We start from the raw sequence: 27,580 nt of genomic DNA on the forward strand, positions 1-27,580 counted from the left end.
AACCCCCCTCCCCCCAAAAAAAAAAAAAAAAAAAACAATATACTCATGGAAATACCACTCTTTGAAACTGTAATCACAACACAAAACAGATGAGATTGGACGATTTGGAAAGCAACTCCTTTTAAGAGGTAGTTTGTAAATAAAGTATTAAGGAGACAAGGATGCTTTCCAGGAAGCCGACAGGATGTTTCCAGAATCTTATTAAGGTGGAGAGGTGTACAGCTTCAGGCTAGAAATCAGCAGCATGGTGACCTGCTTGTGTTAATGGCACCCATTATCTCTAGGCAAACTGATAAAAGGAACGGTTTTTGCAAAGTTGAGGATGAGGCCTCAGACTATAGGGATCCCACTTTGATATCATCTCTTTTCTTTGCAACAAGAACAGAAAAAGATAAACACACAAAACTGAAAGGGTAATTCTTAAAAAGGAACAATGTGTTTTTTTAAAAGATCATTTAGAAATCTTAAAATTAACCACTGAATACACATACGAACAAGGAAACATAAGACACGTTATAAGCCAAGTAATTCTGAAACTACATTTTAGTTCCAAACCCCAGTACACATCAATTGCATGAATTCAATTTTTTTTTTATTCAGAACGTGTATCTTTGTTTTAAGACTGGTATAAACAAAAATAAAATACAAACAACTTGTTACTGACATGATAGCTGCAGTCATTAACTGCAAGAATACAGTAAAAAGGAGCCATACTAAATGTTAATATTCTTGCAACAGAATTACCCCAGTCATTTTATGGTAGTAAATTCTGGCAAGAAATGATAAATTCATTTGTTATTAAAGATACTTAAAGAATTTCCAAGATCAATCAGTTGTGCTGAAAATAAAATAGCAGTTTATTCAAAAGAGCCCTTACCTTTCTCTTATTTTCCTAAAAGATCTGCCATTTACAGGTAAACTACTATTTTCAGATCAGCTGTTCAAACCAGGGTTCTTCCTGTAAATTCACATCTTAGCTTTAAATATAGTAAACTTACACTCATTTTCCCTTTCCAGTGGAATATCTAGTCTTGAAGTTAAAACACTTTCACAAAAAAGAACAATTTAAAATCCTTAATGGAAATCTTGGTTCTTACTTTTCTTCTACCTCATTTTCATTTTCTTGCATTATTTGTTCTTCTTCCTCATCACCAAAAGTCTGTTCCTGCATGGTAGTAAAGGAGAGAGATCTAGCAGCCACTTCTGCAGCGAGGCCAGCAGTGAAGGTAAAATCCGGTGACAGCTGTAGCTGTGCCAGCCTCTGCTTGATGGAGGGCTGCAATGAGGCCCCGTGGGTTGGGTGGGCAGGGGCCAGGCCACCTGCATCAGCCTGCTGGGACTCATCTTCGCTCTCACATTGGTAATACATTCTTTCTTCAGCTCCTTGGAGGAAGACTTCATTTGCAGAATTGTCTTTATTTTTACCATCTAGAGGGTATTCACATAAATACTCAGTCCTATTACTTATTTCATTGTCGGTTGCAGAGGGTTTATTATTTTCCTCTTCAGTATCATTTTTACAAACTTTCCCCATATCTGAATCCACTGATGGTTCTGAATTACTTATGGGTTCCACTGGGTCTACAGGACACAAGGATTTCAACACAGCTTCAAAGAAAAAAACAAAGAAAGAAAGAAAGAAAGAAAGAAAAGAAAGAAAGGAAGAAAGAAAGAAAGAAAATAACTAAAAACCCAGCAATGATTTAAACTTTAATTTAAACTCCCAGTAGTTTTTTCTTATAAAGAACAATAAATAAATAAAAGCTGAATAAAACTTGCCAGTAAATCAATGTATATTTATAAAACCAGAGAACTTTATGAGATAAAATGCCTAAGATATGAAATGAGATGGAGTTTTGATGAATATTTTACAACACCTCACATATCTCTTATTCAAAATATTAAAGCAGTGGTTCTCAAGGTGTGGCCCCTGAACCAACAGCATCAGTCAGCATCACCTAGGAATTTGGTAGAAATTCAAATTCTTCGGCTCCATCCCACACCTACTGAACTGGAAACTGAGTGAGGACTGGCTATGTTTTACAAGCCCTCCTCTGGATTCTGACGCACACTAAAGTTTGAGAACCACTGTACTAAAGAATAAGCAGCATGGTCTTCACTAGTAGTATGTCAGACCAAACACCTAAGAGTAATCCAGGTAATCATCCTATCATCAACACATATATATTTACAAGTTAAAACAGCATGGGGAAAAAAAATGCAACATACAATTCAACTCACTTGCCAACCACCTAACAAGACCCTGATGAAAATAAAGGCAAAACTTGTACACATTTTGTAATGCCACAGAAAAATATAAAATTAAATAAAACCTGCATTCCAGATCAACTACTGTACAGCGTAATACATAAATATTATATCCATACGGCAGAAGTTGTCCTTTCAAGGAAAATGAAGTTTTATTTAGCCCCTCTTGATGTTAGTAGGCAGTGGGTTGCTTGCTAGGCAGTCTCTCCTCCCATTATGAGGGGTTAGTACAATACAATATGTTATGAAGCATGACGGAAGAAAGAAAAAGCACGTCTTGAAGATCTGGCGTTTATTTAAAAAATAATTTTGTAAAACATGTCCATTTCCAAGAAACAGGTCCCTAAGCTGCAGTAACTCCACTAGAGAAGCAGCAACAACAGAAAAAAATGGCCACAGCAGGTTCCAGTGTAGAATTTCCCTCTCTAATTCCATTCGGACTTTACCCCTGTAGGCAGAGACGAAAACAACTCTGGAAGATGTACTGAAATTTTTCATGGGCAAAGCATTTTAAGGTTTCAGCTTTTTATTTATTTTCACAAACTAAATTAGCATTATTGCCTTTTCAAATGTAAACTATGGAAAACACATACCTGAAAAAGAGATACATTTCTCTCATCATTATATCTTTACCCATACTGTCAAGAAGATAATTTTAAAGCCACATGAAGAAAATACTAAACAATAAAAAAGGATGTAAGTTCACATACAATGTTATTTTCAGATTTCATGTACAGTGTTAGTCTATAAATCTGCTAATTCTTAAAGAATGCAACATATATTAGAAGTTGATTGATATTCCTGATTATTGTTAATTAAATGGGGGCAGGTTAATCTGTATAATGCATCAACTGACTAGTGTGTTAACTGTGTTAGAATATAAACCTTCAGGAGTATGGGGATTTTTGTCTCTCGATCTATGTGCTAGGGATACAGCAGTAAACAGTATCTTAATATCTACTTGTTGAGTGAGTAATTTACTAAATGAATACTGTGGGGGATAATAAAGCCCCTATTTAAGACCAATTTAATTACAGAAACAAAAAAAAATGAACGCATAGGAAACAACAGTGTCTAAAATATAATACTCTTAATCTCTGATTTATGTAGGCCATACATATATGGACAAGCAAGTTTCAGGAACTCTGTTTTTACTGCTGCTTCTGGGAAGTTCTTCATCTACTACATGCTTTGCTGCTCAAGATGTCCTTTCATTTCACTAGAATGCCCCCAGGTGTGAGGGTCCGTAGGGGTGGGAGAGGTGGTAGGACTGGAGCAGTAAGAGGGGGACTCATGGAGGAGAGACTGGTGAAGAGGACAGCATTCCTGGTAAAGGGATCACCATATATGTTTTTCATTAATAAAAACAGCAACCATCATCTAATTAGATAGATATAAATAGAGGAAGATATCTATATTAGAAATAGTGGGGAATATAACTGGATGATGAACTCATGATGGAGAGGCTCAAAACCAGGAAAAGGGGTTTAGATTCAATACAATTAGAAAGGGGGAACCACCATAGGCTTTTAAGATAGAGAGCTATTATCAGTGTGCTGTTTGAGAAAAATCTAAGTAGCTTTCAAGGATAGATATAAACTATCCTAAAAACTTAGAAGCTATGTTCTAAGAATAGCTTAGAAGAAAAAGGTATTGAAAATGCAGGTCAACTAAGAGGCTATCACAATATACGACCATAATCTTATGAGGACCTGGGCTATAAAGGGGGCCAATGGGAAGAAAGAAGGATAAAATCAAGAACTGGGGGTTTCCCTGGTGGCACAGTGGCTAAGAATCTGCCTGCCAATGCAGGGGACATGGGTTCGAGCCCTGGTCTGGGAATATCCCACATGCCACGGAGCAGCTAAGCCTGTGTGCCACAACTACTGAGCCTGTGCTCTGTAGCCTGTGAGCCCCAACTACTGAAGTCCGTGCACCTAGAGCCTGTGCTCTGCAACAACAGAAGACACTGCAATGAGAAGTCCGTGCACCACAACGAAGAGTAGCCCCCGCTCACCACGACTAGAGAAAGCCTGCACGTGGCAATGAAGATCCAACACAGCCAAAAATGAATAAATTAAAAAAAAAAATCAAGAAGTGTACATCTGGACAAGGGAGGATGGTAGGGCTCCTAAGAGAAGAAAAGAGAACGAGGAGGAACCTTCCAGAGTATAGGTAATCTATATACTTCTAGTGAAAAAGAGAAAAGGAAGAGAAGGCAGTTGAGTCTGAGGCTCCACATACTCTAAAATGGAAGGGAAGTCCCACTCTACCTTCTTAGAAATCCATAGGAATTAATTCCTGAATTACGAATTAGCTAGTTTGATATTGTCAAGTACTAAGCTTCCCCTCTTTCCCTCTCCTGCCTCCCATGAAGTTCGACTAAAGAAAAGAAGGGTGGTTAACATAAAGAAGTTTAAGGGTAATCTTAGGTATTACCAGTCATCCAACTTTGTCCGAATCCAAGTATGGAGACAGCGTGCACAGAAGCATCTCTGCTTCCCATCTACTAAAGTGCTCAGATCAATTAAGTAACCTAATGATATAGTTAAGGCCCTAGGTTTTAACTCATTTGTTTTAATAGTGAACATAGTTATTAATTTTGTGTTTTATTAAAGTAATTATAAAATAAACATAGGACAGAGTTTAGAATCTCAAATTCACTAAATTTGAAAACATCAATTTATTCACAACTCACTACCCATTTCAAAACAAATTTAGTAAAAAAAATCAAATAACCGATGAAAAAGTCTAATTTCGTATTCCCAATCTGATTATATACCCACTCTTTTATTGATCAAATTAATTTTGTGTCTAGAAGAAAAAGTACTATACTTACTGGTGGATCCCTAAAATTAAAACCATAAGAAGTCTATACCTAAAATAAGATTTATAGTTCAAGAAAAAAGAATCCCTTACATTGAAATAACGTTTTACTCTGAAGTCAGTGCTTACCATGATCACTAAATAGAAGCTGCTTCCACTTCTGCCTTTCTGCCTCTGATGCTTTAAATCCCAGCACAGATTTTAGTTCTTGGAGTACCCTCTTGGATTCTTCATGCTCACGCTCCTGTCTCTCTCTGTCTTCTTGAGACAAGTAATAAAAGTCATCCTTTCTGAAATCACTGTCCATATCAATATCATCTACATAAGCTTCTAACTCCTGAAAATGAATAAAAGAAAAAACACTGTACTTCGAGAGGACAATTTTCTAGTAGCATTCATTTACTTGCACCTATTGATCTCCAAGATTAAAAAAAATGACTCCTGGCACAGGTCATTAAAGCACGGTTGGGCGAACAAAGCAAACATAGATAAATTGAAATCTTAAAAAAACTTACCTGATACGAAGAGGGTTGTGGATGAGAAGTTTAACAACTTCGATTGTTATTTTTCTACTCTGATACCATTCTATAGATCTAGTCAAGATTACAGCTTTAGCTTTGTCAAAACCAATCAAAATTAGCAGGGCTGGTGGTTTGGGGAGGTGGTCAGGTATGTTAGTCTTCTTTGGTAGACATTTGTGGTTCTTTCTGACTTCCCAGCAAGTTTGAACACTATTGCTAGGATTGGGGAACACCTCATCTTATGGTTCTCCTTATCTCTAAGGGCGAGGGTAGGATCCTTGCTTACTCAGCTTCCCTTGCAGTTATGGTTAAGGAAAATGAGTTGAGATCCTCTAATCGGGTGTACCTGGATCAGATCTGATTCAGAAGTTTGTTATAAAAGAAATAGGCATACTACCAAATGTAAAATAGATAGCTAGTGGGAAGCAGCTGCATAGCACAGGGAGATCAGCTCGGTGCTTTGTGACCACCTAGAGGGTGGGATAGGGAGGGAGATGCAAGAGGGAGGAGATCTGGGGATATATTTATAGCTGATTCACTTCGTTATAAAGCAGAAACTAACACATTATTGTAAAGCAATTATACTCCAACAAAGATGTTAAAAAAAAAAAAAAAAAAAAAAAAAAAAAAAAAAAAGAAAGAAATAGGCATTTTGAGGAATCCATTCCGGCAAGGATGGTGGCAGATCAAGTTTCCAGAGGTAGAGGTTCTGAAGATAGTTTTTATTATTCAACATTGATGGAGCAGGTGGCAACATCTGCACCCAGTGACTTAGCAGTGATGTTGCCACTGGAACAGTTCTTTTGAGTGATTTTGGCTGTTTACCCCAGCCTGCTTCAAGCCTGATTATCTGGACCCTGAAATATTCTGTCAGCTATGTAATGTTTTTAAACAAATTTCTTGTAGGTTAAACTAAGTAGGGTTGGTCTCCCTTTGCAATTAAGAATACTGAATAGGCAGTATGACCTAAGGAAAAGAAGCCTTCTTTAGAATGAGCAATCTGTTGTCAACAACTAACACAATCATTTAAAAAAGTATTTTATAAAGGGTATAACATACATACATGCAGCCAAATGCACAAATCTTAAATGTATAGGATTTTTACATAGGCACAGGTACTGGTAAACCACCACTCTGATCAAGATAAAAACATTTCCAGCATCCCAGAAGGTACCTTTGCTAATGTACTAACTTTTAATGCATTTCATCACTTTTGAGTATTTACAAAATGGACAATTAGATATAAACAGGAAAATGTGTGGGTAGATTCAATGGATCCAAATTCAAGGCACTAAGAACTAATGATATGATATAAATTCAATACATTGTATTGTGATTCTGAAGTTCATTAGAAATATAAATTCAACAACTTACGTGAACTTATCCATGTCACTTACAGAGAAAGGTGGGTAAGTTATGTACGTGAAACTCTTTAGGGGAAAAAAAAAGCAATTTTCACTCTTACCTGCTCCTCAGGGATTGGATCCTTGTCTGCAATGTGTAGAGGAGGCTGCATCAAAGGTACCACAGTACAGTGTGGGTTTTCACATGCCATTTCAGGTTTGCCTTAAAAAGAAACACAGAAATGAGTGAACATCTATTAAAGTTAACAAAAGTAATACCTATAGACTTACAATTTAAGTTAAACTCTTGGAGAAGAAAAACCTGTTTTTTCTCTCCCTTTTTCACCTTACCATAGTATCTATCACACAGTAGGTACTCTAAATACTTGCTGAACAATCAACTTTGTTCATTGCACAGAAACAGGCTCAAGACAGACAAACTGTTCCCTACAAAAAACAAACTTTGATCTTGTACTTCGCTTAAACTGTTTTTATTCTCAGGAGCAGTTAGGATTGGAAATGAGTTTCACAAGTAAATAGATTGAAAAGATCACCCAGGTGAGCTTAACTTTAATTATTTAAAATTGGTGTTTGGCATCTAATCTCGGGGTTACTTGGCCTCATGTCCAGCTCTCTATCTTTTATCATTATTTCTCTACTTTCAAGAAGCAGGGGTTAAGCCTCTAGGTTTTTACCTTTCAAGAGTAATGATAGATACATGGTTGGGAACAGAGCTGGGGGGACTCTCAGCTGGCATGGGCTGGTGTGGTCAAAGCAAGCTAGGCTGGGGTGGGAAGAACCTTCAGTAGGTGTGAATCAGCAGAAATGTGACTTAGCCCACAGCAGCAGGCGATTGGTTACATACAAAGGATTGAGTAAATAAGTAAATATATTGAAACTAATGACAGCCAAGCTTCTCATAATCACAAAAGGGAGGAACAAATATAGAGGGGGGAAGGCCAGAATAAACTATGTGGTATTAGAATTGAATTGGAGGTATTGGTATGAACTCATGGCTTACAACATATATGGATAGACAGATACAGAAATAGAGATGGAGTGTATACATGTATATACAGAGATGTATTTCACAGCTCTGTACAGTGAGAAGTGGTAAAAGAAGTAACATCCCAATGGCTCTGAGCATACCCAGCACCTAGATCTTGGTTTCTAAATGTCATTTTCCATTAAAAGGAATGAGGGCTTCTTGGAGACAAGGCTGATGTTATGGCTGGAGGCAGGGAAAGTATGAGACAAAGTAAAGAAGTGCTCAAAGAATGATGGTGACACGAATCACCTTGAATGGGCTCCCTCTGGTCAAACTTTGGACAACCTGGGCAATAATATAACATAAAAGTAACAAACTATGATCTACTGAATAAAGTAAGAATCCATATATCCACACACAATAAGTAAATAAGTGGAAAGGGGGGGCGATGCTTAACCTTAAAATAGAGTGTCAACTAGTAAGTGTAAATGGAAAATGGAAGTAGAAAATTACCATTTGGCAACCATCACAGTAATACCCAATTCAAGCAAGAACTATCAATGGATGCTAAAACTAGTGGGTGAAAAAATTTTAAGCTAATTTATTCTATTCACTCATAAAATTCACTCTTTTTTGTATATACAATTTTATGAGTTTAGACAAATTAGAGTCATGTAATCACCTCTACCACCACAATCATGATACAGAATAGTTCTATTACGTCAAAACATTTACTTATGCTGCCTCTTTATACCCTACTCCTCCCTCCATATCCAGCTCCTAGGAACCATTGATATGTGTTCCCTGCTCCTATTAAATTTTGTCATTTTCAGAATGTCATATAAATGGAAGCATACAGTATGTAGTGATTTGAGTCTGTCCTCTTCTGATTAGCATAGTGCATCTTCCATCTTATTAAGGTATCAGTAGTTCACTTCTTTTTCATTTCTGAGTAGTATTCCACTGTATGCGTGGATATAATGGCTTACCTATTCATCAGCTGAAGGAGCCTTGGGCTATTTCCTGATTTTGATGGCATACTACGGGTATGTAAAAGAATGTGTGTTTTTCAAAAATGTGAACAGAACTATTTAGGGGTAATGGGGTTTCATGTCCGTATCTTACTCTCAAATGGTTCAGAATAATACCACCAAAAGAATTTAAAGACAGATACACAGAGAGATAAAGCAAATGTGGTAGAATGTCAACAACTGGGGAATCTGGATGAACGGTACTTAGAATTATTATTCTCGTGATATTCCTATAATTTTGAAATAACTAAAAAAAAAAAAAAAAGATATGGCAAACCAAAAGCACCTGCTTCTTAAAAAAATTCAAACGAACAGTTTTATTTAAAGTTGTGTAGCCAAGGCTACTATGGGCATTTTAGTGAGAAAAGTTTGTGAATACTTGTATCTTATTTCATGTCATTATCACCTATGAGCAAAAGCCACATACACAGAGGCCATCATGAAATGGCTTATCATCTGCCCAATGATTTGGAGACAATTTTAACAATCATGTTTGAGTGACTAAGATTCAACATCTCAGAGTATGCCAAGGGAGGGGTGAATAAGATGGTTCAGTGGTCTTCTGAGTGTTTCTATTTATGGAAAATACACTTAAAAGCTCGAGTCATATCAAAAAGTTTAATATGTATAAATATTTGCACATACTAAAAATTCTTGGCAAATTTATCCTTTGGAGAAAGAATTATTCACCATTTACATTTGAGATATAAAGGAAATCTATTGGTAGTATATCGGTAATTAGCTTGTTAACATTTCCTTTGAAAAAAGTTAACACTTTTACTATCTAAGGACTTAGTTTGTTTAAGACATTAAAGTATTACAGATCTATCTGTAAACAAAACAATGACTAACAGATGATAAAGCATTACTCACCTTTGGCAGCAATACAATTTTTATACATAAATCTGATTAACCTCATAATAAGGTTCCAAGGGATAAACATGGTATTGACTTGTAGCATAAGTTTAAAGATTAATATGTCAACCATTTACAATGGAATTAGTGAAATTAGTAAAAACAAGTATAAAATCTGGGTCCAAAGGAAAGCAGTTTTGCCGAAAGTTTCAAGACTGCCTTTTTACCTAGCAGTACAAGGCACTCCGATGTTCCTATTAAATAACGGCACATTTTAATACATTTTCTTTTTTTGTAACATCTTTATTGGAGTATAATTGCTTTACAGTGGTGTGTTAGTTTCTGCTGTATAACAAAGTGAATCACCTACATGCATACGTATATCCCCATATCCCCTCCCTCTTGCATCTCCCTCCAACCCTCCTTATCCCACCCCTGTAGGTGGTCGCAAAGCACCAAGCTGATCTCCCTGTGCTATGCAGCTGCTTCCCACTAGCTATCTCTTTTACATTTGGTAGTGTATATATGTCAATGTTACTCTCTCACCTCGTCTCAGCTTACCCTGTCCCCTCCCCGTGTCCTCAAGTCCATTCTCTATGTCTGTGTCTTTATTCCTGTCTTGCCCCAGGTTCATCAGAACCTTTTTTTTTGTTAGATTCCACATACATGTGTTAGCATACGGTATTTGGTTTTCTCTTTCTGCCTTCTTCACTCTGTATGACAGACTCTAGATCCATCCACCTCACTACAAATAACTCAATTTCGTTTCTTTTTATGGCTGAGGAATATTCCATTGTATATATGTGCCACATCTTCTTTATCCATTCATCTGTTGATGGACACTTAGGTTGTTTCCATGTCCTGGCTATTGTAACTAGTGCTGCAATGAACACTGTGGTACATGACTCTTTTTAATAACAAATATGCAGCTAACATAGCATTTGTATATTAATTTTTTTTTTTTTTTTGCAGTACGCGGGCCTCTCACTGTTGTGGCCTCTCCCGCTGCGGAGCACAAGCTCCAGACGCACAGGCTCAGCGGCCATGGCTCACAGGCCTAGCCGCTCTGCGGCATGTGGGATCTTCCCGGACCGGGTCACAAACCCATGTCCCCTGCATCGGCAGGTGGGCTCTCAACCACTGCGCCACCAGGGAAGCCCTTGTATACTATTTTTAAATGACTGACGTATTTTATCTTAAAAGTAAACTGAATTTCTGGCCCCTGATTACCAAACTCATTATTACCCTAACTGGAAAAGAGTTTCTGGAAGTCCTAATAATGGAATAATATTATTAAAATCTATTTGTTTAATTAATTTTTTTAAAAAGGAGATATATGATTCAGGGAACTTTCAAAGCATATTCATTTTTTATTTACAAAAATAAGAGCCAAGACTTTATATTCAGTGTCAATTTGTACATATAAATTAACTTTTTTTTAGTAAACTAAGTAATTTTGTCAAGTCAGTTTCATCACATAGATAAGAAGTACACCTAATAAAATCTTACCAGAGAAGAATAAGCATATCTGATAAGGGTACGCAAAAGAACTCTCTCATAGGTACCTTTTTTATCTGTGTTTCTTCGTAGCAACTTGTCCACTTGAGAAATGGCCTCTTCCCAGCAATTGTTGCTCGCTTGAACATGGGGCTGAATCAACTTTAATTTCTGTTCTAGGATTTGATAAGCTTCTGACACTAGTTCTTGTGTTTCTTTAGTACAAACAAGCTTTTCGAGTTCATCTTCAAAAATTATTACCCTGAGTAATAAAGAAAAACAGCAACAGATTTCTAAACTATGAACTGAAATGTATAATTCGCAAGGTTGATTTAAGAAATAAGTTTATAAGATGAAAAAAGCTCTGGACATGGAAGGTGGTGATAGTTGCACAACAATATATGTATTTAATGCCACTTAACTGTATGCTTAAAGATGGTTAAGTGGTAAATTTTATGTTATGTGCATTTTACCACAATTTTTAAAAAAGCTTATAAAGAGTATTCATACATTTATTCAACAAGTATTTCTTGCATACATACCAGGCATTTTACAAACTGAAAGGATAAATTAAACCCATTTCCTACTTATAAGAAACTTAACCCAAATCAGGGAAATTATACATATACAATATAATATTATAAAAAATTAAAATTAACATTTTATTTCCATTCCAAATTAGGTCTAGAGAGTTGAAGAAACTTGCCCAGGTCATAGAGCTGGTAAGCTGTGAAGCTGGGCTAAATCCAGGCACAAAATGACTGAGAGATAAAGACAGGCTTATAAGAATTCAGAAGAGGGGCAAATTACCACCAGCTATGGGTATAGACAGGGAACAGCTAAGGAAGAGGTACTTCTGAGGCAGCACTGAAGCATGGATAAAATCGGAGCATGTACAGAAGACGAGGAAAGTCATTCTAGATGGTACATGGGGAAAGGCACTTATACAGTTTGGCTGGACTGAAGGAAAGAAGTGAGAAATAAAGACAGAAAGCAGCCTGTAGTCAGGTTATGACAAACCCTTTCTGTAGAATGTTATACAGACTTTAGTCTAAGCTGTTATAGTCCAAAATCAGTGAAAATTTTCAGATAAGTAAGAAAGCATATATATGCCTCAGAAACACTAGAGGCCAGGAGAACAGTTAAAGGGTTAATGTCCTAGGGTAGGCAAGCGAGAGTGGGAATAGCAAAGGGGACAAGCGAGAGGGAGGGATGAAACACAAAATTTTTTAGATAACACTTTTAAAAGTTGTATGTGGCAGTGCTAAAGGGCAAATCAGATATGATGGTTTGTGACTGGTTTGCTCTCTAGTGAAAGTATTTTGAAAGGTGACATGTAGTAGCATACATAGAATATTTCATTTTTAAATAGGAAACATACTTCCCATGCATCATTCATAATCCCTGACCAAGGTAAAAAGCCCTTCTTTATCATTTTCATGTCCATCCAGTGTAGCACTCCTCCTTCTCGAGCCACCTTCCCTCACGCTAATGCATTCCATTACTCCCTGTATATTTCTGATTCTATTGCCAAACGTTAATTCTTTATAGACCCTGGCTTTGCCTAACACAGCCTTTCCACTGAAATCTCTCATGATGATCCAACTTTTGCCACCCACTCAAGTGAAGATTGCCTTATCTCCCATTATTTCCTGTGGGAGACAGGGTTTTCTTAGAACGGCAGCAACAGACCACTGGAACATCCCTGCCTCACAGTTTCTTAGTTTTACCCTATGCTGTAATCTTTACATCAAACTTAAATACCTATCTCAGACCTTGAACTGATGGGTAAAAACTTCTCTTCTTAAAATGTTTTTCTGAACTTAATTTCCTATCCTTGTGCATCACCTCCTTCTTCACTCCAGTAAATTAGCTTTTTGATTTTACTGAGACTTCAAGTCCTTTTGGCCCATTTTCTTATCTTACAAAATCAATTGCTGCCCTCACCCTTCTACTTCTTGCCTGGTATCCAGGGTCAAGTACATCAACTACAATCTTCTCAACTCATTAAATTCCTGTGACCTTCCCCTGATTACAACATGAACCCAATCGTTCATTTGATCCAGTCCTATACTATGACTATCTGTTACAGAAAAATTTCACTGAAATGACTGGACCCTACATTTCACTAAGGTGGAGTATCAAACTATGGATTCTACATGTTTATTATACAACTGGGGCCAAAAAACTTGTTCTATGCTATAGAAAAATGTCCAAACCTGCTCTGATTTATTCAGAAAAACAGCAACAGTTTTCTCATCAACTGTATGTAATAATACTTCTCTGCTTTTGTCCTATCTTTCTAGGTTTTCTGTTGACATCAGGTAAAGTAAAAACTATATAAATGGCTCCCCCAAATTACAGTACTTACAAATCACTGTTTGTCTGCTACATTTGTACCTTTAAACCATCGTTTAGACTGCAATGTTTCAATTTTGCTGCTGCTTTTTAGCTAGGACACAAGCCAACGACCACAATGGCACAAGACTGAAGCTTGCTAATCATGGGGACATTTCCTTACATGGCTTCTAAACTTACTCATTCAGTAATGCTTTCAGATGGAGCTGCAAGCTGCGTACTGCTGTGTGAACATTATTCAGTTCTCTTGACTTCTGCTGAGTTTTGGATAAACGCTGGGGTACTGACTGGTGCTGAGTTTCAAAGTACCGATAGAACTCATAGCTGCGCTTAAGCTCTTCCAAACAGGCAGAATGAGCATGAGGTAGACCTTGAGTCACATCAGATAGAATATGATGAGGCAAAAGTGCTGGAGTAAGTAAGGGCCCAGGAGGTGAATTAGCCGTAGAAAGTAACAGGGCTAACCGCCTGAAGAACTCTGAACTCTGTGCCACCCAGAGTTGGAACAAAACCTAAAAAAAAAAAAAACAAGAAAAAAGGACTAGATCAATAAAAAATATTGGTCAACATTCAAAACAAGAAAACAAACTACAGATTTGTTTATCTTAACTTCTGGTTTAAACTTTTCACTTTATTCTAAGTAATGAATATAGCTGAGTTTGAACTAACTCTAAGAGTAGCCAAGAATGTTACGTCAAATTATATAGTCATGGCAATGGGAACTTCTGATCATAATATAGCAGCTAATACCAGTATATAATTTAGTACAGTTCTGTCCTAAAAGAGAAATGCTGATGGAATGAGACACAGCTAATTAGAAATGAATGTTCTTTGATGAATTATTTTAAAAATGTACACAGGGCTTCCCTGGTGGCACAGTGGTTGAGAGTCTGCCTGCTGATGCAGGGGACTCGGGTTCGTGCCCCGGTCCGGGAAGATCCCACATGCCACGGAGCGGCTGGGCCCGTGAGCCATGGCCGCTGAGCCTGCACATCTGGAGCCTGTGCTCTGCAACGGGAGAGGCCACAACAGTGAGAGGCCAGCTTACCGCAAAAAAAAAAAGAAAAAAAATGTACACAAAGGAGAAAAGGAGACAGCAGGAATGATGGACCTATGTAAGTCCAAAGAAACAACTCATTGATGGAGCCAGAGTTTGGGCTTCAAACTATACCATTATTTTGGCCTAGGAAATAGCTAAGAAAAAACATAAAAATCAGTCCCAGACTGATCATACTCAGGAATGTGTGGCATGAGAAACTACAACACACATTCTCAAAAAAACACCCGGAGTCTGGCAGCAAAGGATTCCTCCAGATAGTACTATTCAAGAGGACAATATCAAACAAACAAATACAATCGAGTCTGAACAGGAGTTAGCAGACAAGAAAAAGAGGATAATTTACCACTCTGGATAATTTAGATTTCAGTTTTTTATAACCATGAAAATGGACATTATTTAAACTGTTTTATTAAATGAATTTTAAAATTATGCAAATAATGAATTAAGATAATTTAATGTAAACCTATTTTACTATTAACTCATTTTTTTTTTAAGTGAGCAAGGCCAAAATTCTAAATCACTGAAGATACACTATCTAGGGGTTCTTAAATATAAATACAAGGTATCTCACAAGTCTTCTTATTTAACCATTAAATTGTTACTAAAATGATTTTCTTTATCCTTTAGTTTTTAATTCACCAAGTATTTCTTGAGCACCTATGATGTGCCAGGCAGTACTCTAGGTGCTGATAATACAGCAGAGAACAATGAGTAGGTCATGTCAGATGCAATTTAAAAAATCAGATAACATTTATTAATCACTTACTCTCTCCCAGGTATTGGACTGGCAAATATTTAATCCTTTAGTGATCAGCATTATGGTTATCTCATTTTATGAACACAGAAACAATGACTTGCTCAAGTCCACATTAGCAGTCAGGTGAGAGTCAAACCTAGAAAGTCTGACTCCAGGAGGCCCACTGTTTCTTTTTGCTGCCTGTACTTTGGGCAAAATATAATCCAGGATTTAACAAGCTTTTTAAAAAGCATAAAGAAATAGGGAAATCACTGAGACATCTTGATGAGTAAACAAAAAAATAAGTTAAAAGGGAAATTAAGAAATATGACCATAATTCTTTCTCCAAATCCTTCTTAAAGAGTAACAGCTATTACCATTTTGGGTTAACCAGTATACAACAAGCCCTGTTGTAGGTATTTTGTATGTTTTCTCATTTAATCTAACACCTTGTAGGGCAGGTATGGTAACTTCTTTTTACAGATTAGGTAAGTTCAAAGAACAACTCACTCAAGGTCAAATGACCAGTCAGTGTCAGGGCTAAAATATAAACCTATGCCTGCTCAATTCCAAAGTCGCTGCTTTTTCATCATTAAGAATCTCCCAAATTGTTCTTTGAAAATAACTTTATTTCCATCATAGAGTAAAGCATGGTCATGGTATTGAATTTGGAAGTAAATGGAATTACCTATAGTGCAACCACACTAAAGAATAGCTATTGGTATATTAGTATTTTCTCATGGTCTTTTTCTAAACACAGAGTTACTAAATATATATTTATGTATCCTGATTGTTTCACTGGTTTCTCCAAGTTTTTACAAAATCTTCATAAGCAAGTTGGAGCTGGTATACAATGGTTCACCATGTTGGACTTACTGTGATTCATGCAACTATTCCTCTACTGCTGCACATTTAGGCTGTGTTCCATTTTTCACTATCATAAGCAAAACTAATAAGCAACCTGGTACATAAAGCTTTAATATATTTGAAATCATTTCCTTAAGAAAGATTTACAGAAGTGGAATTACTGATTTGAAGCATATAACATTTTTAAGGCACTTTAAATGTCAAACTGCATTCTGAAACAAACTTTAGGGAACTAAGGAAACCAGTAAGAAAACTATTGTAGCAGCCTCAGTAAGAATGATGGCAGCTGGGACTAGAATGGTGGGAAATGACATGAAAAAAAGTGAATGAGTTTAAAATGTATTTTGAAGGTGGAACCAACACAAAAATCTACTCATAGCTTATACGTGAAGGGTAAAAAGAGGGATAAGAAGGATAGTGCCCAGGTTTCTAGCTTAATAAGTTGTATGATGCCATTTATTAAGATGGGTTAGAATGAGGTTAAAAATAAATCAAGGCAAATTTCAAGTGACTGGAAAGAAAAACAGGAGAACTAGAGCTTTTATGTGGATCTGAAAATTTTAAAGATGTAAAAGTTTATACGGTTCAAAACAAAATGAATCTTGAAAAATATGCTGTAAACTACACTTGCACTGATTTCCATGGTATCAAGTGAAGTTTAGAGGCTAGAAATAAAAAAATATCGAAGTGGAGTTTGCTAAATACTGAAAAGGAAGTTAAAGACATTTGGCTTGACTTTTTAAAAATACTACTGGAATCTTACAATGCATACAGTTAGTTTTTGTTAAGATGCTTTAACTTATGTTTTTTCATGTTATTTTTTTCTACTACTAACTCCAAGGGAGTTCATTAAATGAATGTACCATAAATCTCATTACCAATCTCAAATCACTGAACTTTTTTTTTTTTTTTTTTAAATTTATTTATTCATTTATTTATTTTTGGCTGTGTTGGGTCTTCGTTTCTGTGCGAGGGCTTTCTCTAGTTGTGGCAAGCGGGGGCCACTCTTCATCGCGGTGCGCGGGCCTCTCACTGTCGCGGCCTCTCTTGCTGCAGAGCACAGGCTCCAGACGCGCAGAGCTCAGTATTTGTAGCTCACGGGCCCAGCTGCTCCGTGGCACGTGGGATCTTCCCAGACCAGGGCTTGAACCCGTGTCCCCTGCATTGGTAGGCAGACTCTCAACCACTGCGCCACCAGGGAAGCCCAAATCACTGAACTTTTAACTCGTTTCGAAGATTTGCTGCTGTAGTAATATTATGAACATATATCTTTGATTACTTCCTGAGATGAATCTGAGCTTAAAATTGCTGGCGTAAAGGGTACATACCTTTGTGAAGAATGGTATTCACAGCTAAAGTGAAGCAGTTTATACTTTGACCACTGGTGTGAGGTCTCAGAATTTTCACTGACAATGAGTATTATCAACTTTCAATATCCTTGGCAAAATACTAGTAAGGCTGAAAATTTTTATCACATTTATTGGCCATTTCTGGTTTTTGTGAACTGGCAATTCACACACCTGACCTATCTTCAATAGGTTTCACATACCTTAGTGCTCTTCATATAGAAAGAATTCAAGCCCTTTGTTTATAAATCACTGCAATTTTTCCCCTGAGCTTATTTACATTTAAAGTATACAGCATTTGGGGCTTCTCTGGTGGTGCAGTGGTTAAGAGTCCATCTGCCAATGCAGGGGACACGGGTTTGAGCCCTGGTCTGGGAAGATCCCACATGATGCGGAGCAACAAAGCCCATACACCACAACTACTGAGCCTGTGCTCTAGAGCCCGCGAGCCACAACTACTGAGCCCATGTCCTGCAACTACTGAAGCCCACACGCCTACAGTCCGTGCTCAGCAGCAAGAGAAGCCACTGCAGTGAGAAATGAGAAGCCTGTGCACCGCAACCAAGAGTAGCCCCCACTTATCACAACTAGAGAAAGCCTGCATGCAGCACTGAAGACCCAATGCAGCCATAAATAAATAAATAAATAAGTAAACAAACAAACAAACAAAACAAGAATCCATCTGCCAATGCAGGGAACACTGGTTCGAGTCCTGGTCTGGGAAGATCCCACGTGCCGCGGAGCAACAAAGCCCATGTGCCACAACTACTGAGCCTGTGCTCTAGAGCCCACGAGCCACAATTACTGAGCCTGCAAGCCTAGAGCCCGTGCTCCACAAGGGGAGAAGCCACCACAGTGAGAAGCCTGCGAACCGCAACGAAGAGTAGCCCCCGCTCGCCGTAACTAGAGAAAGCCCACGTGCAGCAACGAAGACCCAATGCAGCCAAAAATAAATAAATAAAATTTTAAAATATATATATATACAGCATTTAAAGTTTAGAAGTTTAATTCTTATGTAGTCAAATATACCCTTTTATGTGGTTTTTAATATATGAAAAAATTCTTGTTCCATATAAGAATTCTGGAGATTTTCCAAGGAAAGATGCTGATCTTGTAAGTTTTATACCCATGTTTGTTGAAACAAATGGCTAGTAAATAAAATCACTCATATATTGGGTTCCTACTAAACTCATTTATCTTCAAACTCTAATTTAATACAAGAAATGCCTATAGTAAGAATTTAAAGTATTTCAATATCAGAACATAAGGATCTCCTCTATTCATTCATTGATTCATTTATTTATGGCTGCACTGCACAGCATGTAGTATCTTGGTTCCCTGACTGGGGATGGAACCTGTGCCCCCTGCAGTGGAAGCGCAGAGTGCTAACCACTGGACCGCCAGGGAATTCCTACTTTTCATCCAATCTTCACAGTGCTGTCCCTCTTTAAAGGCAGTTTCAAAAACATTAGTAAGGCTATTATGGTAATGGCATCCAGCAAACAACAAAAGAAACAGGTGCACCATTTATATTCAGAAAGCACAGGCACAATCCAAATGCATCTATCTTTTCTTCAGCCCTTCCCATCCATGAATGGATTACCTTCAATGCAGGCAGGCTGAAGCCATCTGTAAGGTTATGTGCTTCTTCTTCTGAAATCTGCTCTTCACTAAGTCCAAGGCCCAGCTCCTTAAAGGGCACCACACAGATGTAGTTGGTTACATTGTCACTCTCAGAGTTCAGGGGGTAGGTTAAATTAGGTTAAGGCAATCAACAAAGCCTTTTCATTAAAGCATAAAGAGTACAATAAAACTGTCCAAAATTACCTTTACTTATCTTTGTTCTGAACTTTGAGGAGATTTACATCAGTTTTTTAAAAAAGAAACTAATCTTAAAATCTAATATATTAATATACCTCAAATCTTACAGGATACTTGAGAATAAAATGTCTTTATAGCTGGCGAATTAAAAGTTCAACTCTTCACAAGCGCTAAAGTGCTAATTTAGTTATTTTTCCCATCTACCTTTTGAAACTGTATTATGTACTTTATTGTATCGTGGCTCAGGCCCTCACCACTCTACAGCAAATACTTCCTCTTTTCCTCCAAGTCTGCACACTGCAGGACATCATTACCTGACCGTTACCTGAAAACATAAACTACTGATGTAAGTAACACTAAGCCTGTTCCATCAAGGTTGTTGACATAGACTGCTGCTGTTTCTGCCTTCCTCTTCCTCATGCGCATCTATCAACATTATTATGTGATTTCCTCCTCTTTCATTGTTTTTGTAAAGAATTATATCCATACAATTCTTGATATTTGAACTCTTCATGCATTTATAACATATCCCTATTTTGTCGTATTATAATAATCTTTTGATATAGTACTAGGCGGAATCTATAAATATTCTACTTGTAAGATTGTTTTTTATTTGGAACTAGATTATAGTATCTGCATAAATAAAATGATGTACTGTAGCTTTCTATCTAACCTTTTCTATGGTCTGAAATAGTTTTTTTTTTTTTTCTTTTTTGCGGTACGAGGGCCTCTCACTGTTGCGGCCTCTCCCGTTGCGGAGCACAGGCTCCGGACGCGCAGGCTCAGCAGCCATGGCTCACAGGCCCAGACGCTCTGCGCCATGTGGGATCTTCCCGGACAGGGGCACAAACCCGTGTCCCCTGCATCGGCAGGCAGACTCTCAACCACTGTGCCACCAGGGAAGCCCCTGAAATAGTTTTTTTTTTTAAACTACAAAATCATCTGGACCAGGTAGTTAAACATTTTTTCATTCACTTAGTTTTTGAATAAGTAATATATTCAAAGGATTAAAAATTTATAAGGTATTAAGGGGTATAGTAAAAACTGCTTCCTACCTCTATCCCTTAGCCACCTAGTTCACCTACCCAAAGGCAAAGGCAATCACTGTTACCAGTATCTGGTGTATACTTCAAGATATTTTATGGTCATGTACCTACATAAAAGGAAATCCAAATATAAATGTGTGTGTATGTGAGGATATATATATATGTGTATATACACATTCACACACTCTTATTTATCCCCTCATATATACAATCCCTTCTATGCATAAATGGAAGGGTAGTATAAATACTGCTCTGTGCACTTCGCTTTTTTTTTTTCATTTAACAACATAATTTGGAGATCATTCCACAATAGTGCATCAAGACCTTTTATCACTTTTTTACAGCTGCACATTTTCCATTGTTTACATATATAACCAGGTGCTTTCTTTTTTTTAATGGAATTCTTTTTATTTATCTCCAGTGTCTGAATTCTTCCTAGGTCAGTTTTAGAGATTTGTGTTTTGATATGAAATGATCCATTTCTCCCTACAGTTTCAAAGTTGTGGCCACAAAGTTACAAAACTATCCCCTTACAATAACTTTAATTTCTTGCTCTGTTCTCATTACTAATCTTGTATATTTCTATTCTTTTTACTTTGATCAGGCACATGAGGGTTTATATAACTTACTGGTCTTTCCAAAGAAATAGTTGGTGGATACTTTTTTAATTCCTTAAGGTTTCTTATATGGAGAATATGATCCGGCCCCTGCCTACTTCTGAATCTCATCTCATACTCTGACTCCCAACTTACTGTGCTGCAGTCTTCGAGTATGATGGTCCTTTTTCTATACTCCAATCATACTAAATTCACTCCTGCCACAAGATCTTTATACTCGCTGGTCCATCTGACTGGAACTCCATCTCAAATCTAAGTTTAAATTGTAGGCCTTCCCCTATCATCCAATCAAAAACAGCAACCCACCAATCACTCTCTATCCTATTCCCCTGGGGTTTTTCCCCTTTATAGCAAATATCTGAAAATATTCTGTTCAGTTTTTATTAATTATATCATCCACTAGAAGGCAAACTCCATAAGAACAAGGATCTTGTCTATCTTGTTCACTGCTAGGTTCCCAGTATCTAGATAAGTGACTGGCCCACGGAATTCATACCATCTGCAATCTTTGTTAGGGCCCTCTCAGCCCACCTCACTCCCAATCCCTCACTAAACTATAGGCTCCCCGAGGCAGGGACCATGTCTATTATGTGGACCACTGTATATGTAGTGACTAGCAAACTGCTTGGCATAATATTCACTGAATGAATAACTACTTGCAGTTACCATCCCACACTGTCATATCTCTATTTCCTTCTATATCTTTTCTTCCTTCTACTTGCAATGCACACTTTTATCCTCAAGGTCAACTCCTACTCATTCCTTGAGGGTCAACTCAGGTGTCGCTTCCCTGAAAGCCTTCTGTGTTTTCACAGAAGTCACAGGTCAAGTACATTGTCCTGCTATGCTGGAATGCACCCTGGGTACTTATACTGTATTATGAATATCTACTGACTACACTCAAAAATCTTTAAAAGTAGGTAGTACAGGTTTTTGTTCTGTCTTCCTAGCACATTGCAGGCAGGTATTTAGGTAGTAAACAAATTGAATAGACAAGTTCCTGACTAAAATGAAAGTGCTTTCTCCCAATTTCCAAAGAGGTAATACAGTACAGTATGTGTATGTATGTATGTGTGTGTGTGTGTATCTAGATATAGTAAATCTATACATATATAGAAAAGGTTTAAAGTCCTAAGTCCTACAGTCAAGACACAATTTCACCTCTTACTAACTGTGTGACACTGGGTAAATCCCATATAAAGTAGAGATTTTATTTAGTTTTCTCATAAAGTGGAGATAAGAAAATCTAGATGGAAAGGTCTGTGTAAGGATATAATGATAGAACATAAAGCACTCTGTAAACTTTTAAGCATTATATTTATCAGTGTTACAGTACTCAGCATCCTGAAGGTACAAAGTAGTTTTTGTATCCCATTTACTCATAACTTACCTAACTAAATTTTAACTAAAATAAAGATCTTATACACTTTTATTTTCTAACAGACCTAATTTCCTGACTTAGTAAATTTAAGAGACAGACTTATTGTCATGCAGTCTTTAAGTGCTTATTATATACCGGACACTGCCTAAGCACTTTATATGCATCAATTCATTTGGTCTAACAAAAGCAGTCAGGAAGATTTTGTTACTATTGTCAGTTTACCAATAAATAAAGCAAGGTACAGAGAGTGAAGAAACTTGCTTACGGTCACCTACACAGTAACTGATTCAGCCAAAATTTAGACAGCCAATCTGACCCTAGAGCCTCTGTTTTTTGAAAGAGGAAGGATTTCCTGTTGCCAGTTTATTTCCATGTCATGACGTAAATTTGTCATGTTCAGTAATTTGAAAAAATGTCTGACCTAGAGAAGCCAGGTTCTTTTGACTTTATTCTTTGGACCAGTGAAGGGAGGGACTTCAAGTGTTTTCCCTGTTAAAAATGAGCCACATGAGAGCAGAACTTTCTTCCTGTCTATTATTGTCATTCCCCTAAGTTTTAAAATAGAAGTGATGATGGAAATCAGCTTCAAAATAGGCAATTTTAGTTTACAGTTAACTTTTATAGGATGCAGCTATGATATCTATATTCAGGACTCTGGAAACATTGATTATTCTTACATATAGACAGAAAAGGATATTTTTTCAGCATATATAGGGTAGCTAGCCTTGCTGCTTGAAAGTTGGCTCTTACAGTTCTGTAGACAGCTTTCCGAAGACCGATGAGATGCTGACTGGGATGCTGTCCAGCTTTATTAAATGGGCAAGCAGCACTGACCCTGTCAAGCAAACTTGAAAAGTAAAATGTGATACAACTGTACAGGTGTCCTAAAGTTTTTGTTTTCTAAATCCACAATTCTATTAAACTTAGGAAAAAAAATTCCTTTTTCATGATTTTCATTAGAAAATGCTTATAAATATCCCAACTCAGGTCTCATAAATAGATATTTCCCTGACACATATATAGCCACCAGAAAAAAGACAAATGAAAAATTAAAATCTCAAAGAATAAAGGCTTCCTCTGATATGGGGAAACAACAAATTTTAATTGAAATATAGTAGAACTGTAGGAATATTTATGTAAGAAACTGTAACTTTTTGATATAGACACTCTATCTGCCAGAATATACTAAAGTGGTACTACTTTACATTTAGTTTTCAAAACCTATGTCTACAGTAAGTATGAAAGCCTTAATTATAAACACTTTCACATTCTTAATATGCATTTACATATGTTCATCAATCGTATTTTTGGTCATTTGTACAGAACAATCAAATACTGTATAGAAATACATTCTGTACATTCATAAAAGTAGGGTAAAATGACTTACCCACCTGCAGCCACTGGCACTTACCTACTCAAAATGAAGTAGGGGACGCAGAAAGATAACAGGACCAGTGGCCAACAGGGGAATGCAAGTAGAAAGGCAAAGTAAGGGTTACTACGTAGTAGCATAGCTACTCTCAAAACTGTTCAAGAGGAGGCACATTTCATAAGCACTTTTCCAAAGATAAATGGGGAGTACCTATTTGCAACAACACCATGTAACATATTATGCTTTTATAAATGAAACTATGAGTGATTTCATATTACATAGTTTTCCAGACAGTAAGTTTTTCACCTAACTAGTAACCTCCCCTAATAGTAAAACAAAGTATTTGGAATTTATAAATTTCTTACACTATAACCACAAATTTGTAAAATAAGACATCTAACTCAAAACTTAAAAAAATGTTAAACCAAACTAAACATATTCAGGCATTAAAAATCCACAAAAAACAGGACAATGACAGATAGGCTTATTTTAAAATAAAGAAATGAGGCAAAGCAGGGTTAAATTATTTGCTAGAGAGGAAAAGTTGAGGCAGAATACAACAGCACTAATATTTTCAATATATGGACACTATTGTTTGTATTCCATTTTACTAACTCAGTCTTGAAAATATTTCTAAAAAATTATGATTCAAAATTTATTATTCCTCATAATTTTTTCAATCCATTTTCCAGTTAGATGGAGACAAGTGAAGTACAATTGTTCCAAAAATTTTTCTGTCTGTCTGCATTTGAATAGACAGAAGTCATAATCCAGAGGGAAATCATGCCTAACGGGCCCATTTTAGCTCTTCATGCCAATTCTAGACATATGGGTAAAAGTGGGACAATGACAAAAGGCACAGAATCCTCTATACAGGCCTAAGCATTAATTGGACACAGAGCCACTTTGCTTAACCTGTCAGTCCTCTTGTTGTGCAAGTCCAGAATGAAAAGGAGCTATATTACTTACTTAGTATGATTTTTAACTTTTAAAATTTGACACTCAATATTTGCTACGCTCTATCAACAAAAGTGGACTTTAACTACAATGGAAGGACCAAAATTAACAGACACTAAGGACTGTTACATTTTGAATTAAGCAGAAAGAGAAGTTATAAAATCTCTCTCATGTCTCTGGAGTTTACAACACTGTTCCAGAACACAACAGAGTGAAGAATGAGAGGATTACTGGAGACTCTTCTACTTTCCTGTTTCATGATATTCCAAATACAGCTTTTATGTCAAGATTGTTTAGGTACTACTCTAGAGTGAGCAGAGTGGAGGATGCAATGACTACCCAAGGTTCTTCTGCCCCCCTCTTTTCATGACTTTCCAGATACAACTAATTAAGAGCAACAATTATTCTCTGCCATATACTTACTTTCTCCCACCTATAGGTTGCAGACGTTATATGAGTTATATAAATTATTAAATATATTATACTACAACTGTCATCTGTAAGTGCTTAGCTGGCAGCCTAGTGTACGGGAAATAAGCTTTAGAGGCAGATGGAATGAACTTGAACATTTGCTCTACTGCTTATAATTGTACGCCTTTAGTTGTATGCAAAATTGTCTGGCATAGAATATGGAACATAATTGGTGTTTTCCCTTTAATAATAGAATAAATAGTCTATCCATCTGGTAGCTTAATACACTTAGAGCTAGACTGTTGAATATTTAATTTCCCGTATTAAATATCAGTGAGAGTATCAGTGCCAAAATATCTACTACTATTAACCTAAAGAATATTATTAATACATGGCAAGAGTTTTCAAAATGAATTCTTGTCAGATACATCTATCATGTAAACTGAGTAAAGAGAGCACCTGACGGTGAGTAAAGAGAACAAGTATTTATTGGGTAACTACTGCATGCGAGGATCAAGGCTCTCTATGTTATCTTATGTAATCACATGGTAACACACAGAAATAATCATGATTTTCAAAGCACTTTGGTTTCTCAAAGTAGAAAAAAGAATCATACCACTTATTAAATCTAATATATAATGTATTTATTCCTTCACTTAGCAGTTAACAGACTTTAATAAGTGCTAAAGAGAAACCTAGTTTTTTCTGTAAATGCAACACAAAAATAAAAATAGGTAATAAACATTCTAATTTAACTATGTAGTAGAAAAGAATTATTTAAAAAATAAAATGAAAAATGAACTCACAGTGTAAATCCTCTGGAAATGACTTCAGTTTCTTGAATGAGACGTAAAGCTTTTCTCACGAGGTTAGTAAAACCTCGGCTATTTGTTGCTATATCTTCCAGATGGACATTGTATTTTTTTAGGGTTATTTGTAGTGTTGCTGTCCTCCATAATCTCAAAGCTCTTATGATCAGATAAACAAATAGAATCACTCCCCATAGCAGCCAGGAAGATACAATCCACCAAGTGGGAAGCATAATGAGCAAACTAATGAAGGCAAATAGCACTGAGACATCCCTAGAACAGAAAAGCCAAAAAAATGATATCCATCAGTCCAGAGAAAGATGAGTTACTTTAGTCAGCAATTCAGGTTTCCTAAAATAGATAAAATGCTAGCTTCTTTATAAAGTATGACTTTATAAAATATGACATTTTAAAAAGTAATATGAAACAATTAAAAAATATCTAGCACCACTGTCTAGTTGCTAGACACCACTGTCTAGAGCTAATCAGTTTAGGTAAAGGACATAAATAGGTATCTTCTGAAAAAACTTTTTTTTTTTTTAAGATATGTGCTTTTTAACCTAAAAACGAATTACAGATTTTAAAATCTGATTTTACAAATATAAAATTTTAAAAAACTTTAATTTTTACTAATTTTTAATACTAAAAATCTTTAATATTTGGAGATATCATGAGGTCTTTTCCCCTAAAATTAGACTTTATCTGTGCAAAAACATATAATACCTCAAGAAAATATAAGCATTTTTCCAATTAGAAATTATACTTCATGAGTAATTGCTTTGAATAAAGTCATCTTATTTTATTTTTATTTATTTATTTTTTGCGGTACGCGGGCCTCTCACTGTTGTGGCCTCTCCCGTTGCGGAGCACAGGCTCTGGACACGTAAGCTCAGCGGCCATGGCTCATGGGCCCAGCCACTCCGCGGCATGTGGGATCTTCCCAGACCAGGGCACGAACCTGTGTCCCCTGCATCAGCAGGCAGACTCTCAACCACTGAGCCACCAGGGAAGCCCCATCTTATTTTATTTTATCATTAATTTTATTTTTTATTTTATCATTAATTTTAAATAACCATCACCACAATTCTGGAAATATACATATTTATTGCAGACCGTAATATGGACAAGCTTTGTATTTTTACACTGCTTTAACTGAAGTCAAAATATGTATGAAATTTTAAAATTTTAGGTCAATTACAAATCTACAGACTAACATACATCATTCAAGCAATGAAGGCTTAGATGAAAATGTGAAAATATAGAAAGAGGTAAATATAGGGGAGCTGTATCTGAGGATATCCAAAAAACATCAACACTACTTGAAGACAGTTATATAGTCAAACTATAAAGAAAATGTAAGAATGCTTCTCAATAAATATTTGCCTGCCCTAATTTCCCTTGGAATCTTTTACTGTTAGACAATATTGGTAATATCATAAAGCAAAATCTCATCATATACTTTTATGTATT

At 36.5% G+C, this 27,580-nt stretch overlaps 1 protein-coding gene across 8 annotated transcripts in view; it reads right to left on the reverse strand.

Annotated features, from left to right (window-relative positions):
* Window positions 1-401: 401 nt before the first annotated feature.
* Window positions 402-27,580, reverse strand: part of VEZT (vezatin, adherens junctions transmembrane protein) — a 67,149-nt gene continuing 39,970 nt past the window's right edge. For 4 of the 8 annotated variants that reach the window (XM_024754404.1, XM_024754410.1, XM_024754406.1 and 1 more), the window contains 8 exons: window positions 26,108-26,383; window positions 23,259-23,408; window positions 19,300-19,447; window positions 13,868-14,199; window positions 11,398-11,591; window positions 7,081-7,181; window positions 5,224-5,431; window positions 402-1,608 (listed from right to left, as the gene is read on the reverse strand). In XM_024754404.1, the coding sequence (XP_024610172.1) occupies window positions 1,094-1,608; window positions 5,224-5,431; window positions 7,081-7,181; window positions 11,398-11,591; window positions 13,868-14,199; window positions 19,300-19,447; window positions 23,259-23,408; window positions 26,108-26,383 (1,924 nt within the window). In that variant the 3' untranslated portion in view covers window positions 402-1,093. Of the gene's footprint in view, window positions 1,609-1,667; window positions 2,717-5,223; window positions 5,432-7,080; window positions 7,182-11,397; window positions 11,592-13,867; window positions 14,200-19,299; window positions 19,448-23,258; window positions 23,409-26,107; window positions 26,384-27,580 lie in introns of those variants that run through there. The other 4 variants (XM_024754405.1, XM_024754412.1, XM_024754407.1 and 1 more) reach the window with 3 other exon arrangements.

The sequence above is a fragment of the Neophocaena asiaeorientalis genome, unplaced genomic scaffold (genome assembly GCF_003031525.2).
Source record: "Neophocaena asiaeorientalis asiaeorientalis breed wild unplaced genomic scaffold, Neophocaena_asiaeorientalis_V1.1 scaffold92, whole genome shotgun sequence".
Classification (NCBI taxonomy): Eukaryota; Metazoa; Chordata; class Mammalia; order Artiodactyla; family Phocoenidae; genus Neophocaena; species Neophocaena asiaeorientalis.